This window comes from Stomoxys calcitrans, chromosome 2 (genome assembly GCF_963082655.1).
Source record: "Stomoxys calcitrans chromosome 2, idStoCalc2.1, whole genome shotgun sequence".
NCBI classification, from domain to species: domain Eukaryota; kingdom Metazoa; phylum Arthropoda; class Insecta; order Diptera; family Muscidae; genus Stomoxys; species Stomoxys calcitrans.
The window spans coordinates 9,893,401-9,910,391 of NC_081553.1; the positions used below are offsets into that span (position 1 = coordinate 9,893,401).

Below are 16,991 nucleotides of genomic sequence, written 5' to 3' on the forward strand. Positions count from 1 at the left end.
TTTACTATCTCGAAAACTAAATGAGATAATTCTAAATTTCATAAAGATTCTGAATGTATTGATCCTAACTCAATAACCTCAAAAATGGTGCATGGACTAAGATACCATTAAGCCGACGATGCACGGTAGGATATTGGGCGAAATGGGGTTTAATTGATGTTTTTTAATATCCCTTATAGAAATCGATTTTTGATCCATGATAACATAGACAAAATTCTATGATATCCATATCCTGCAATATTTGTCGCTATCCCTGATTGCCAGGCTAGCTCCAAAATAAAACTTCAAAATTTCTTTGAAAAGTCAAAAATACGGAAAATCTCATACTAAATTAAGAAAAAAAATAATTTAGTTCCAAAAATTTTATGTTCCCAACGTGGAATCTTCTTTAAAATTCACTAGTAATGTGGATACTCGTAATAGACATCCTTGTATTGACGATATTACTGTACTACTGCATATACTCACTAGAGTGATGGATTTTTTACAACCTCATATCCCTGTTTCATATTTGGATTAGAGCTGGCAAAATACCGATGGTACTATCCATATTTAATATTTTGAATGAATTTCGATCTTTCTTTTTTTTGATGGATACTATCGCAAAAGTAAAATTTTTTGCAAAACTAAACAAAAATAATCAATCCGATATTGAATGTATCCTTTAGATATATTGCGCCTATAGAGGGCTCAATTTTTATCCGATTAGGCTAACATTTTGTACAATGATTTCTTTTATGACTTCCAACTGACATTATTAACCTTGGTTTTATTTGGTCTGTGCATTGATATTGCTCTATATACATAAATTGACCTCCAGATTTTTACTTCCCATTTTCGTTTGAAAAATGGTAATGGGAAATTAACGATAGTATCGATACTATCGCTATTTATTTTTAAAACTATCTTAAATATCATATGCTGCGATTGTCGATAGTTTGCCAGCTCTAATTTGGATGAGCTTTCATTTAAGATTAGGTAAAATTTTACATAAAGGAAAACCTCACGCACATGTAACATTACATAGGATCATCAAACACACTAGGATGATAAATATTCACGTTGTCACTGGAGCGAATGAATTTTAGTGGGAGGTTGAGCTTGTTGCGACAGAAGTTGTATAAGTCCTACAATAACTTTGATCGCAAGCTTACAGCACTGGTTGTTTCGACAAATGTTTATTGCAGATTCATCTTTTTTCCAGTGGGACTTCAAGCATTGAGAGCTACAGATAGTTCTTCAATATCCTTAGTGCGGAACAATTGACTACTCAACCAATAATCAGCCCCTGAGTAAACAGAATTCTACGCAACCTATTCTGGATGAACAGATTCTACGTAGCCTATTCCGGGTTTCAGGCATCAGAATAAACACAAGAAGAGTTAGAATGGTACAAAAGGGATCTTACTCATATCAGTGATCTGACGGAAGACACGAGTAAGGTGGAAAAGAAACTTTATGTCATCTCTTCAGCCTCGATTTCCTACAGATAGTTCTTCAATATCGTTATTGCGGAACAATTGACTACTCAACCAATGATCAGCTCCTGAAAGGGATCTTACTCCTATCAGTGATCTGACGGAAGACACGAGTGAAGTGGAAAAGAAACTTCATGTCATCTCTTCAGCCCCCTGTTTCCTCAATCTCGATTGCTTTCAATTGGTCATAATTGTTTTTCAAATCTTGCCCAAAGACGAAATCATCTAACACATTCTGGAGTCCTTCTGCGATTGTGCTCTTCTCCGTGCTTACCAACATTCTGAAGTCCTTCTGCGATTGTGCTCTTCTCCGTGCTTACCAAGTAATCCTTCACCCGAATAGCTTTCTTTTAGATAACCTTGTGGATACCTAGTTGACATGGGGTACCCATAATGGTTTAAGGGTGCTTTTTCATATTTTGTGGTTCCTTAACGTAAGAATACTTAAAGTATGGATCACCATTTCCATATCTCTACGGAGAAAGCAATGAAAGCATTTATGGTTCACAACATGCCAACTTCATTCGATATTGTGGACCACAATGCTCCAAAACATGCCTCCAAATGCAAATTTGCCCATGAACATCCCTTTAAGAAACTAGGGCAAACTTCTCGCAAATCAATGAGTGCTGTCCGATAAAATTTTAAGCTCAATGATAGGGGACCTCCTTTTTATAGTCGAGTCCGAACGGCGTGCGGCAGAGCGACACCTCATTGGGGAGAAGATTTTACATGACAAAGTACCTCGCAAATGTTGCCAGCATTAGGAGGGGATAACCAAAGCTGAACATTTTTCTGATGTACCTGACAGGATTCGAACCTAGGCGTTCAGCGTTATAGGCGGACGTGCTAACCTCTGCTCAAGATGTCTTCAGGGGCGTTAAACCTTTATTTTTCTAATAGAAACATAAATTTATTAGTCTGATCCTCTCAGATCACCGTGTTCAAAGCCATTAAAAACTCTCGTAAGCTTTGGGTAGGAGAATAAGTTGAAATTAGCATGATTTATTCCAAAATGTGCAAGAACATTGGTTAAATTCCTCCCAGGTTCGCTAAAAAAGTTAGTTACAAGCCTTCCCCCAAATAGTAATTAGAGTTTTCGGAGCCCTAAGAATCTTAATAACCACCCAATAAACTAATTTAAGCTACACAAATTTAAGCTAAAAAAACATAAGTGTCCCGTATTAGCTGTCCAAGCAAAAATTTGATTAAAAATTTTTTTTGCCTCTTTATATAACTCAGCATCTTTATCATCAGTATTTTTTAATGTACATGATCATGTCTTATGGGATTACTAATTGAAAATTGCGAATTTTTTCATTTAATTTCAATAAAACGTAAATTTTTAAAAATTAAAAACGGTGTCCCTATTTATATGATCACCACTGTACATTCGATTCAAAACAAGATAGCTTCACTTAATTATACATAAAAACGAGAGATGTGCATCGATTTCAATATCTCATTTTGTTTGTTGGTTATGTGGCCTTTCGCGAAGGTTATAAGCCATGACACTTTTTTCAGTTTTCTATTTATATGATTTAAAAAGAAAAAAAAATTTTTCACAAAAATATTACTTCTAAGTAGTTTGCTCGTGGCTTTTTCAATATTTATATAAAATAGATTTCATTTAAGTCATTTGTAGGCTAAAGCTCATTCATTCATGTTGCAGGAAATTATTTTTGAGAAAAAAATTCCAAAAGTCATCACCCTTAAGCCCACATTACAAGCAAACAAAAAAGTATATCGAAATTCTGTCATTCCCACATGCAACCTTTTTCAAACCCTTTATGCACTTTATTTTCTCTTTGGATTGCAAGAAATAGCCAACGTTTTAAATTCCCACATAAAGTGTACTGCAGTTGTAACGTTCCTTGTAGAAAAAAAAAAGGTAAAATGTAGAGGAATAATTTCATCGCAAAAATAAGCAGTAGGCTTAGAACATGCACTTCTTCTTTAAACAGCACGAGTATGTTAATATTTCAAAAGTGCCTATTAACCCACATTTAAGGAAATACTTGTATGTAATACTCCGTAACAGAGGGCTGGACGAACAAGCTAAACGCAAACAAACTTTAATGGCAACCAATAAAGCCAGATGGCATGAAGTTATCCCAATACGGCGAAATTGTTCTGGCCACCATCTAACGTACACGGAAGCCATTGCAGCAAATACGAAATGAGGCCCCCAACCCAAAACAATGTCACTCTGGTCCATAGACAGGTAACTAATTATTCAAATAGATCCATTGTTGTTGTGGCCTAACACGCTATGACCCCTTTTTTGGTGTTTTCTCCCTTATACTTTTTCCTTCCCTAAGGCAAAGTGGTGTTTTTTTTTTTTCTTTTATTTAAGTCTAATTGTATTTACACTTACCAATATACGACCGGTTGTTGTTTGACCCGATATAAGCTCTCCAGCCCAGTCTTTTGCTTCTGTCATAAAAGTTCCCTCGAACTCTTGTTTGTTTCTGGATGCTTTCTGCTCCTTTTGCTTGGGATCGTTCGGTCCCAGCTCCGGCTCCTTGCGACAGCATATAAATGCAAATGCCCGCCATAGTAGGACGATGAGAAATCCGGCAAGAAATGTGAAAATGCTGGATAGCAGGAAACAATAGTATTTTCGAACTTTGAGACAATCATCGACCTCAAATGGTGAACCTGTTGGATCTTCAGCCAATGATTCGACAGTGCTTTGATCACACCCCGACATCCCCTGGTCATTGAGAAGAGAGCAAATAAAATAAAACATTATTAGAGAATATATAAAAGTAAATTTATGAATTTGGGGTTTGAAATGTTTGGCAAACATGATATTTAGATCATGGGATCCTTTGAATGACTAGAATGGACACAAGTTGGGCAAGTACACAGATTGAGTCTTACATTATAGTTCCTTGTTATTGTACAATATAGACGACAAAAGGAGAGTTTCTGATCTTCTAATAACGATTCACAAGTTTCTATCTTGATACTCAAACTACCATGAGATATGATGAGATATGAACAATTTGAACAGATGTCTAAATAAGAGCATCTTAACACAAATCAAATGCTACTTGTGATAGGATGTGTGAAATGGCTTTTATAATAGCTAGAGTCCGGTTTTTATGCAAAATCGATCTTTTGCAAATTCAAATTCAAAAAAAGGGAAAAGAAGCAAACTTCTCACATATCAATGAGTGTTGTCCCATTCAAGTTTAAGCTCAATGGGGCCTCCTTTTTATCTGAGTCCGAACAGCGTGTCGCATTCGACACCTCTTTGTTGAGATTTTTTTTCCAAATTTTACCATCTTTTATTTGTAAAATGCGGTAATATTTTGCTATAAAAACATACTTTGTAAAAATATAATGGTTTGCGCACTTCCAAAATCTAGATAGTATCTTAGTAATTTCCAATTAATAGAAGGTAAAATTTCGTTTTTGCATTAAAATCTGGACTCTAGTGATAACAAATTTAAATGATAAAAAAGGTGAAATCAAACCCCATCACCAAAGTACATCTTCAAATAAGTTTTCCCATTCCATTTTATGATACATTTCACAACATTAATGGCCTGATTGTCGATGTTAAAAAAGCAATGCAAAGATAGTCACTCTAATCTAGATTGTCTATCTAGACCGATTTGGGTATTTACTTTCGTTGTGTTTCAAGCTTGTTTGTCAATCGATTTTTATATCGAAATACTTTATTTTGTGCTCGTATTGCCTTTGAAGCTAACTATTGAGTTACACGGTAGTAGAGACTATTCTAGATATCCAACCTATTGACATACGGATTAAGTGTGAGGTAGCCACTACGGCTATGAGACTAAAGGCGATGGGAAAATGGATTGAGGATGGGAGCAGCTCATACGATCGCGGTATAATCGAGGCGACGATAGGAAACCTGGAAGGAAGGGGGGAGGTTTCCGATCGGATACCTGAGAACCTTGAAGTCGAGTGAGACCGAACCCTAGTATTGCCACCTGGTATAAATGTCGATAGGATGGCGAAAATCATATGGGGAGATCCAGATCGTGAGAAGACGAGGCTATTACTGAAAGGAAGCAAGAAGGAGGTCAGTATAGCTATTGGTATTATAACGGGACACATAGGACTAAGAGCACACTTATGAAAAATCGGTGCGGCAAGTGATAGCATGTGTAGGGCATGCGAGGAAGATGATGAGACGTTTGTCATTGCCCGGCTTTCGCGTCCAACAGATACCGGTACTTAGGTTGAGACACAATATCAGACATGAACCAACTTAGGGGAGTGGCATTGAAAACAATTAAGGATTTTGTAAGTAGCACGGAATTCCTAACTTAAAATTTTCTTTTTAGAGGTTACTTTATAGTTTTTAGAGCGCACAACAATTACTGGCTTAGGTGTATGTCCATAGTGGCATGGGGCGGATTAATATCTGCACCCTCTTTTCAACCTAACCTATCCTAACCTACACGGTAGTTTGACTTCAAGCTTAACAAACAGGACATAAGTTCAACTTCTGCGATGCTGAGCCTACCACTCTAATAGACTGCGCCCGAGCAACAGCTACAACAACAGAACATTTTGTATCAAGCATCGGCTCACTCTCACCAACTGAAAGAATACACATTGGCGGTCTTCTCGAATATATTGAGGGCATTTAACAAAGAGGAGATGAGTCGATAGTCACCGCCTTGAGCCGCACGGGGAGACAGAATACGTGAAAGTTTCCCTTCTGGACACTTTGGATGCGATTGACAGACTGAGGAGGATTTCAGTAGACAGGGACTGGATTGGGGCTATATTATGGCACACACAACATTTCAGGGAGAGCAATGTGCCATAACAATAGACGCAAAAGAAATTCTGCGTAGGGATTTACAGTTTTCGAAATCAGTTGTTGTTGCTGATGTTGTGGCCACATTTGTACGTGGAGGTAGCGATTCTCGTCAAGCTCGTTCCGATCACCGATCGCCGTGGCAACGTTAGGCCATTGGTTATTAAAGTATTTAAACAAGAGCCGTTGCCGCCCGCCTCTCACGGAGACTCTCCCTTCGATATCACCGATTGTCTGCGACTGCAATTGCAGCTATTCCGTAATTGCAGCTACTCCGCCTTTCACTAATCGCAACCTGTGGACTCGCCCAGTAGCTCTCAGTTGAGCTTGTCGTAATGATTATGAACACCAAACAAATTGTAGCTCAGAGCTGAAAGAAATGAAGTGGTGTTTATAATCATCCCGTGCCGGGTCGAAATCAGTATGTGTATATGGCGGCCCTCAAGGCCGCGGGCTCTAGTACAGTGAGATTGAAGTCTGTGGCGGAGTGAACCCTGAATAGACCTCAGTGTCACGACATTGTGTTAACATGTATTAGCTGATACGACAGCGCCATATTGGCGCTTACCCCTTCTCTCTTCTGGTAATTTCTTCATATGTCTCACATTTTCATTTACTTTCACAACAGATAAGACTGACCACCTTTGCATGGTGGGCTAGCCATTCAACCTTTATTTTTAACAATAAATTTGCAATAAGATCCTCAGAGAAATAGAATAGAAGAAGTTTTGTAAACATACATTTTTTTTTTTTGAAATTTCTTCAAATCTAACTCCAATTTGAATTAAGGATAAACGTTGAACTGTGGAGGGAAATGTTACACAGTTACTAAAAACAAGTAAAAGCGTGCTAAGTTCGGCCGGGCCGAACCATGGATCGTATTGGTCCAGTTCTTTTTCCGGCATCTCTTCTTAGGCAAAAAAACGGATAAAAGAAAAAATTTGCTCTGCTATTAGAGCGATATCAACATATGTTCCGGTTCGGGCCACAATTAAATTATATGTTGGAGACCTGTGTAAAATGTCAGCCAATTCGGATAAGAATTGCGCCCTTTGGGGGCTCAAGAAGTAAAATAGAGATCGATTTATATGGGAGCTTCATCAGGCTATAGACCGGTTCAGACCATAATAAACACGTATGTTGATTGTCATGAGAGGATCCGTCGTACAAAATTTCAGACAAATCGGATAATAATTGCGACCTCTAGAGGCTCAAGAAGTCAAGATCCCAGAGTGGTTTATATGGGAGCTATATCAGGTTATAAACCGCTTTGAACCCTATTTGGCACAGTTGTTGAAAATCATAGTAAAATACGTCATGCAAAATTTCAGCCAAATCGGATAGGAATTGCGTCCTCTAGAAGCTTAAGAAGTCAAATCCCCAGATCGGTTTACACGGCAACTATATCAGGTTATAGACCGATTTGACCATACATGGCACAGTTGTTGGATATCATAACAAAATACTTCGTGTAAAATTTCATTCCAATAGGATAAGAATTACGCCCTCTAGAGGCTCAAGAAGTCAAGACCCAAGATGGGTTTATATGACAGCTATATCAGGTTATGGACCGATTTGAACCATACATGGTACAGTTGTTGGATATCATAACAAAACACGTCGTGCAAAATTTCATTATAATCGGATAAGAATTGCGCCCTCTAGAGGCTCAAGAAGTCAAGGCCCAAGATCGGTTTATATGGCAGCTATATCAAAACATGGACCCATTTACAATACCAGCCGACCTACACTAATAAGAAGTATTTGTGCAAAATTTCAAGCGGCTAGCTTTACTCCTTCAATAGTTAGCGTCCTTTCGACAGACAGACGGACGGACATGGCTAGATCGATATAAAATGTCACGACGATCAAGAATATATATATTTTATGGGGTCTCAGACAAATATTTCGAGTAGTTACAAACAGAATGATGAAATTAGTATACCCCTATCCTATGGTGGAGGGTATAAAAATAGTACTTCCTTCGTAAAAAATAATTTGACTTTAGGAAAAATATTCCAAAAGTTTTACTTTTTTGCGTGTAGGCAGGCTAAGTTCTATACATCCGTATCGAGTATGGTCAAGATCGGACTTTATTTGGATATACCTGTGACTGTTGATATTTCTAGAGAATTTTTTGAAAATCGGTTTAGATATAGCACCCATATATACATATGTATGTATCGCTCAATTTGCACTTTTAAAGCCGAAGTCGTTACAATTTTGGATAGATTTTCCAGAAATTCGGTCAGAATTGTTTTATTATCCCTCAAAACACTTATGCCGAAGTCCATCAAAATTGGTGCAGAATAAGATTAGCATCCTTCCTTACTTGTTAGATATAGCTCCCAAATCTTTCGATTTTATTTCTTGAGCCCATAGAGGGCCCAAATTTTATAACATTTTTACAATTTGTGTTTCTTTTTCTTTCGAGACGAGCTCAATGATCGGAGATTGTAAATGGAAAAGGAAAGCCAAAAATAGCAACACTCACCAACCAATATGGGATTCGTTTTTGGTATGTTGTATTTGAATCGTATTAATTGCGAAAACACATCTATGATACAATTACCATACTAACCATGCTAAACACCCCTGTCAATTAGCTGTACTTTTCCCAATGCATGTATTTTTGTGTAATGACAGACGTTTTTTTTTTTGAGGCAACTACACTACTTCCGCATACAAAATGAGTTGTATTGATGGCTTCGAACTCTAGACAGCGGCTCTCGCTGTTGCTCCGTGCGGCCAGGTTCGAATCCCAGCCGGGCTCTACCAATTTTTTTAATTTTTTCAAGTTTTCTACCTGTTAGGGCGAAATTCATTAAATTTTTAAAATTTCTCAAACTGAAATGATTTCTCGCACCGTCGACTTCTAGCTGTGATCACTTTTCCAAATAGTCTTTGACCGGTTTGAAGCATATGATCGTTTCTGTGATCATGTGACCCGAGTTCAACTGCTCATGGTACAAAATATCCCAATACCAAATACAGAGCACTACCTTGGTGGCATGCATATTCGTTTTCAGTGCTAATTTGATGGTTCGTCGGGATTTACATATGACTTTTTAATTTTTTTTTTGTATGTTGTAATGCACCCATTCTTCATGAATAGTAATAAATCGCTCCAAAAGGCATCTGTTTTCTTTTTCAAGCGAAAGAAGGTTGAAAGAATTCGCGCGCGAAGCATCTTTTTTAGTCACAAATTAGACATTATTATAGCGATCGAAAAAAAGTCTTCACAGTGACATCTCTAGAATTCGGAAGTATATAAACCGATTTCTACCCATTTAAATGTCATATATAGGTCAATTGTATCCAAATCGATATTGGGTTGTGCCTTTACATAGTTTCATTGCATCATGTACAATTTATACCGACCTTTATTAAACAAACAGTTTATATCATTTTAATGATTTTTATGGCAATAGAAAAAATGACTAGAAAACTTTCATGTCTCTCAATTAATATGAACGCCTATATTAACTGCACTAAGAAACTCAATTAAAAACACACATGACAATTAACCCTCATAAAAAGGAGGCGAATAACTAGAATATTTCTAAAAAACGATCATTTACGTGTGTAATTCTGTTTTTTTGCAGCATCCAATTAAACGACTATGATAAGGAGCAAATGAAAATCAATTAATTGCCTTAAAAAGTATCGCAAATGGAAATTTACGATCACATTTTCCACTTTCATAACATTCGATGTAAAGGCAAGAATATTTATTATTATTGCAATTAGTATTTATAGAGACTAATAATAACAAATGATCTTGAACCAATGAAAATTTATTGATATTTATTTGCTTTAAAATGCAAATGTGCCTCCTTCTCTTCTCACACCCAAATGCATGCACGTTTGTATGTTTTTTTTTTCTGTCCGTCTGCCTGCCTGCATGCCTGCTTGCTTGCTCGCCTGCAATGCCGAGATGACAAACAAAAAGATAAACATTAGCCAATCGTAAATATCAAAACATTCATTCATCTCAAAGCCACAGAGAAAAAATGAGACAAAGAGAGTGCTCGCAGAAGGAGGGCAATACATACAAATGAGAAAATATGTGTGTACGTGTCGGTCTAAGAAAATCGCAAGTTAAGGACTACGCAACAACAAAAATGAAATATTGAAGAAAACTTACAGCGACCGCTTGGTCAAGGTCTGTCAAGTTCGCCATGTCTCAGCGAGACAAAGCGATAACGTATCTCAAGTGCGGTACAGAATCAATAATCTGTTGTTTATGTTGTTGCTGTTCTTCTTCTTCTTCTGGTTTTTGATGATGAGGATGTTTTTTTGGTTGTTATTGCGATAATTTTCTTCTTGCTTTTTTACTTTTACATACATATTTCAATTTTTCTCTAAGTAGTTTTCTTTGTGTGTGTGTTTGTGTGCTTTTTTTAATTTGTCGTTGTTGGGTTCAATGATATTAGAAAACGTTTCATCGTTGTTTCATTGGTGATGACTAAATAATTCGTGTAACACAGTATATCACAAGTTTTTGTTTTAAAACACATTTTGTTAGTATTTTTTGGGATATTTTATTTTTCATTATTTTGCATTTTCATTTATATTTTATGTTTTTCTTGTTTCTCTACATTCAAATACAAATTATGTTCAGTTGCTTGGTTGATTGGTGACGTAGTCATTCAAAATTCGTCAGACACCGAGTGTAAGAGAAAGTGTGCCCAAGGTGACATATTATTGTTATTATGCTAGCGATTAGTACAAAGCTGCAAATGAAAACTATTTATAGCAACTATTGAATAACAAGTAAAAAGGCATTAAGTTCGGCCTTTTCGAACTTTGGATACCCACCACCTCGGGTATTTACGTAAACCACCTTTCGTCAAAATCCGGTGAAAATGCATACCTTATGCATACCGGTGAAAATGCATACCCTATACCGAAATATGTTCCGATTTGGACTAAATACTTTTAAGTCATTGTTCAATGGTGTATACCAAATTTTGGTCTTTTTAGTAGCTTTATCTAAAAATAAACCGATCTGAACCATATATCACACGGATTTCGAAAAGCCTAACATAAGTCACTGTGACAAATTTCAGTGAAATCGGATTATTAATGCGCCCTTTATGGGGCCAAGACTTTGAATCGAGATATCGGTCTTTTTGGCAGTTATATTAAAATCTGGACCGGTCTTAGCAAATTAAAGAAGAATGTCTAAGGGCCTAACACTACTTACTGTCCCAAATTTCGGACATTAAATGAGCCTTTTACGGGCCCAAAACCTTAAATCGAGAGATCGGTCTACATGGCAGCTATATTCAAATCTGGATCGATTTGGGCCAAATTGAAGAACGATGTCGAAGGGCCTTGCACATAAAAGCCACATCTATTATCCAAAAAAACCGTATTTATTTTCCGATTTGGCCAAAATTTGACACAGTGAGTTGCGTTTAGTCCTTCGACATCCTTCTTCAATTTGGCTTAGATCGGTTCAGATTTGGATATAGCTGCCATATAGACCGATCTTTCTATTTAAGGTTTCGGTCCCATTAAAAACGCATTTATGGTCCGATTTCGCCGAAATTTGGAACAGTAAATTGTGTTAGGCCCCTTGGCATCATTGTTCAATTTGGTTCACATCGGTCCAGATTTGGATATATCTGCCATATATACCGATATGCCGATTTAGTGTCTTGCGCCCCAAAAAACCATATTTATTGTCCGATATGGCCAAAATTTGACACAAATTTCAGTAGCGTCAGGCCCTACGACATTCTTCTTCAATTTGGCTTAGATTGGTTAAGATTTGGATGTAGCTGCCATATAGACCGATCTCTCGATTTAAGGTTTACGGCCCATAAAAGGCGCACGTATAGTCCCATGTCGACAAAACTTGAGACAGCGAGTTAAGTTAAGCCCTTGACATACTTCTGCAATATGGCACAGATCGTTTCAGATTTGGATAGAGCTGCCATATAGATCGATATCTCGATTTAAAGCCTTGGCCCCACAAAATGCGCATTTATAATCCGATTTCACTGAAATTTGACACAGTGTCATACGTTAGGCTTTCGACATCCGTGTCGTATATGGTTCAGATCGGTTTATTTTTAAATATAAATACTAAAACGATCAATATTTCGTTATATACAATTAAACACTGACTTGTACTTATTAGCATTTGGTAAAAATCGGAACATATTTCGATATGGCTGCTATGGGGCATGGTATGCATTTTTCACCGAATTTTGATGAAAGGTGGTTTACATATATACCCGAGGTGGTCGGTATCCAAAGTTCGGCCGGGCCGAACTTAACGCCTATTTACTTGTTTTTTTATGTATTCAATATTTTCCTCATTTTATGACAGCAGACACACGAACAATTTCTATTTATAGTAAATCCCTTTCATAATTTTTGAATGAGAAATTATGATTCGGTGGCTCTCTAAAAATAAATTCATAGATGGATGAATGTGTGATACACACAAATGTATGTTTGCCCTTTTAAATATATTTTTTATGATTTTTGTGACAGAAACCCAAAACGTTTTCCGGGTTTGTGATGTTTTCAAAAACAAGCCGAATACCAATATTTTTTTACCCTATTCTGACAGGTAAATGCTAACTTGGTCAGCACTCATCAAGTTGAAAAATAACGCCAGCCAATAAGTTGACAGCAGATCATTTTGGAAGCGCTCATGCTTCCCAAGTGTTCCGTTATTGTTATGTGCATCAGCCTGAGATCTACCAATACATCACATATATTGAACCAAAAAATTAAGTGGCTAAAGCGATATAAACTTTTTTTAGCCTTGTATGTTCTTTTGGTACATTTCTGGAGTGTAAATCGAAATAAACAGTCTTCAACTAATTGGAATAACTCATCATTAAGAGTTGGTATAAATTTTATGATATTTTAACGAATTTGTGCTTTCTTTTATTGTGTTATGAGCATGACGAAATAAAGGATAGCACAGCTACAAAAAATTGTGTAAATGGCCAAGCATTTCTGACCGGAAACAACAACGTCATTCGAGCTGATTCTTCACAATAGGGCCCAAAGCCACAAAAATATAACCTATTCAGATTTTTTTGATTTTTGATATGATTTTTCACGATCATCGCATGGCATTCTTATTACACGATTTCCTAATAATTGTATACTGCCGCTAATATCAGTATTACGGAGCGCAGAGGTTAGCATGTCCGCCTATGACACTGAACGCCTGGTTTCGAATCCTGGCGAGACCATCAGAACAAATTTTCAGTGGTGGGGAGGGGAAAACCTCCTAATGCTGGCAACATTTGTGAGGTGCTTTGCCATGTAAAACTACCCTCCAAAGAGGAACTGCGGCACGCCGTTTGGACTCGGCTATAAAAAGGAGGCCCCTTATCATTGAGCTTAAATTTGAATCGAACTGCGAATGGATATCAATGAGTATATGTGAGAAGTTTTCAATAAATCGGCTATTTAACAAATGTATCGTAATGGAAATAACATATGGATTTTTATACTCTCCATTGAGACCCCATAAAGTATTGTATATATATTCTTGATCGTCATGATATTTTACGTCGATTTAGCTATGTCCGTCCGTCTGTCCGTACGTCCGTCTGTCTGCCGAAAGCACGCTAACTTTCGAAGGAGTAAAGCTAGTCGTCTTATCGGCCCTTGTTTTGATATAGCTGTAATATAAACCGATCTTGGGTCTTGACTTCTTGAGCCACTAGAGGCCACAGTTCTTATCCGATTTGGCTGAAACTTTCCACGAAGTATTTTGGTATCACTTCCAACAACTATGCTAAGTATGGTTGTAATCGGTCCATAACCTAGTATAGTTGTCATATAAACCGATATGGGGTCTAGCTTTCTTCAGCTTTTAGCTTCTTGAGGGCGCAATTCCTATCCAATTTAGCTGAAATTTTGCACGACGTGTTTCGCTAGACTTTCAACAACTGTGCTAAGTATGGCTCAAATCGGTCCATAACCTGATATAGCTGCCGTATAAACCGGTCTTGAATCTCGGCTTCTTGAGCCACTAGAGCGCGAAATTCTTATCCTATTTGGCTGATTTAAGTTCTTAAGCTCAAAGATAACGAATGTCCCTTTTTTGTCGAACCCAACCCATTCTCGGCTGATTCGAACCCAGGCGCTTGATGTTATAGGCGGACAAGCTAAATTTTGTGACACGGTCGCCTCTTGACTTGAAAACACTGCCCTCGTAAATTGTTTAATTATGAAATTGAAATCTCTGCAGAAAAGAACTAAAGGCTACTTGATGCAAATACATTTTTTTTGTTTCTTCTCGATAATTTCGTATGTTACGTTGTGAAAGCATAATTTCGTGGTTGTTTTTGTCATTAATTTTGCTGTCGTTTTCGTTTTTCATCTTCATCGTATAAAAATAGCAACAAACAAAAAATGTTATGGTATGGCATGGGATACGAAGACTGAAATTTAAAAAAAGCCTGCGCTACAGAGGCGGCATCTGTAGCAGCATCAACAATGGTGACGGCAAAAGAAAAGTGAGTGTAAGTGATTTTTAGAATAAAGAGAAGCAGCACCAGCAATAAAAAGAAAGAACTACGGAGCAAGCAATCAACCAAGCAGCAAACCTAACTTCACACGAAAACGGACCATAGTAACGAAAATGCCAGCCAGTCACCCATGCACGCGGTGGCGTTTGACAAAGTATACATAAGGAGAATGCGAATCCGTTTATACGCGGCAATGGCGGTGGCGGCTACACCATAACAGTGACGTCGCTTATGCTCGTGGCTTTTTTTTAACAGAAAGTGACAAGTGCAGAGCAGGTTGACACACTCATTTAGAGACCGATACGAACATACGCCATCATAGACTCTCGCGTACAAGGAGACAAGGCAATTGCCGCCGCACACTGGCATATGCACGCACACGGCCGCGAGGCAGTGATTTTCTTTTGAATTTTCTTTTTCCTTGTTTTTGTTTTTCTTTTAAGATTTTGTCGTTTTGCTGAACGAAATGATATCTCGATGATCTTTTAAGCTAGAAAATATTCGCTTTGCGGACCGTTTTCTTCACTTAGTACACTTGTTTTTGTTTTCTGCGACATTTTTTTTTTAATTTTCTTCGCTACTTATTTTTTTGCTCAAAAATTCCTTAGTAATTATTGTGATTTATTTTAAATTTTTCAAAAAAGAAAATATTTGGATTTCTTTTTCTTTCGATTTCGATTTTGCACTTTGTGTGCCATAATTCATCCAACGACGACTTTTCACCATTCAAATCGATAAAAGATTTTTAAAAATATTAAAAAAAAATAAAAAAAAATGTTATTTAACACAATTCGATTTGAAAGACGAAATTCACAAACTCGACCCGACGATTGTTCTGACAATACTGACTGAAATAAGTGTTCTTCGGTTCTTCAGCAGAAAATTTCCCTTTGTATTTCTGCTTCGAGTGTGTTTTGGCGTTTGGCGAGCGGTGCTCGTCGAAATGCTGAAAGACGTGTAAACTTTACAGTGCTGCTATTTCGCTTAGACGCCTGGCCAGCTGGTTTTGTTCTTTCTGACTGACTGCCTCTGGGTTGGCTCTCCTTAATGTATGCAAAAAGTGAAAAAAAAATTCCTTTTACTAACTAACAAACACAAAAGACTCCCAACGGACCAAATAAAAAGCTGGTCGTCATCGTCATCATAAAACTCATTCACTCACTTGCTCGATGAAAAACCCAGTGGTCGCTGTCGCTAGGACGAGTTGAGTACCACCATAACGCCGCCACACAATGGAATGGCAACACACAAATTAAGATCTATGGCAAGAAAAAAAAATAAAAGCGAGAAAACAAAAACAATAGCAACAATAAAACTAATATTAATAATCATTTAAACACGTAAGCGTTATAAAAATTCGAAAAAATGTCACCGTGGACTTTTTTTCGTTTGCCATTGCTGTTTACACACTGTTTCCTTAGGCGCGCGCCTTTTTCTCTCTATGCTCAACCGTTCTGAGTTAGACGCGTGCATATCCTCCATGGGTATTAAAACTGGGTGGCACAAGTATTTTTCAAATATTCCTAATTCCTTCGACATGACCCCTGGAACATGAAATGTTCATGATTACACGTTATAATCGTGCTAAAATTCTACAGATAATATAGACAAAATGTCACAGTGTCATGCGAACACGGCCAGCGGCATATCCATCGACGATTGAAACAACCTTTTGATATTTGTTATTGGTATAAATCGAGTATATCTCAATGTATGTTCGGGTATTAGGCTATACCGAATAAGAGAGGAATTTTTCGGATCGCCTTGTTCATAAAATGAAAAATTAAAAAAAAAAAAAAAAAACAAGTCAAAGCATGCTAAGTTCGGCCGGGCCGAATCATATGTATCCTGCACCATGGATCGCATTTGTCGAGCTTTTGCCACGGTATCTCTTTTTAGGCAAACAAAGGATAAAAGAGAAGAATGGCTATGTTATTGCAACAATATAAAGTTATGGTTCATTTCGGACCATAATTGAACTGAATATTGGAGACCATAGTAGAAGTCATTGTGCAAAATTTCAGCCAAATCTAGTAAGAATTGCTCACTTTAGGGGCTGAAGAAGTAAAATATGAAGATCGGTTTATTGGGGAGCTGTATTAAGCTATAAACCGATTCATGACATATTCGACAAGTATGTTAAAGGTCACGAGAGAAGCCGGTGTACAAACTTTCAGCCAAATCGGACAATAC

General features: G+C 37.3%; 1 protein-coding gene across 39 annotated transcripts in view; it reads right to left on the reverse strand.

Moving 5' to 3' along the window:
* Window positions 1-16,991, reverse strand: part of LOC106083984 (calcium-activated potassium channel slowpoke) — a 223,715-nt gene that overhangs the window by 167,797 nt on the left and 38,927 nt on the right. For 17 of the 39 annotated variants that reach the window (XM_013247589.2, XM_013247581.2, XM_013247605.2 and 14 more), the window contains exons 1-3: window positions 14,899-15,633; window positions 10,433-10,882; window positions 3,856-4,194 (exon numbers count right to left, since the gene is read on the reverse strand). In XM_013247589.2, coding sequence (XP_013103043.1) covers window positions 3,856-4,194; window positions 10,433-10,468 — 375 coding nt within the window. In that variant the 5' untranslated portion in view covers window positions 10,469-10,882; window positions 14,899-15,633. Of the gene's footprint in view, window positions 1-3,855; window positions 4,195-10,432; window positions 10,883-14,825; window positions 15,636-16,991 lie in introns of those variants that run through there. The other 22 variants (XM_059362223.1, XM_013247359.2, XM_059362222.1 and 19 more) reach the window with 8 other exon arrangements.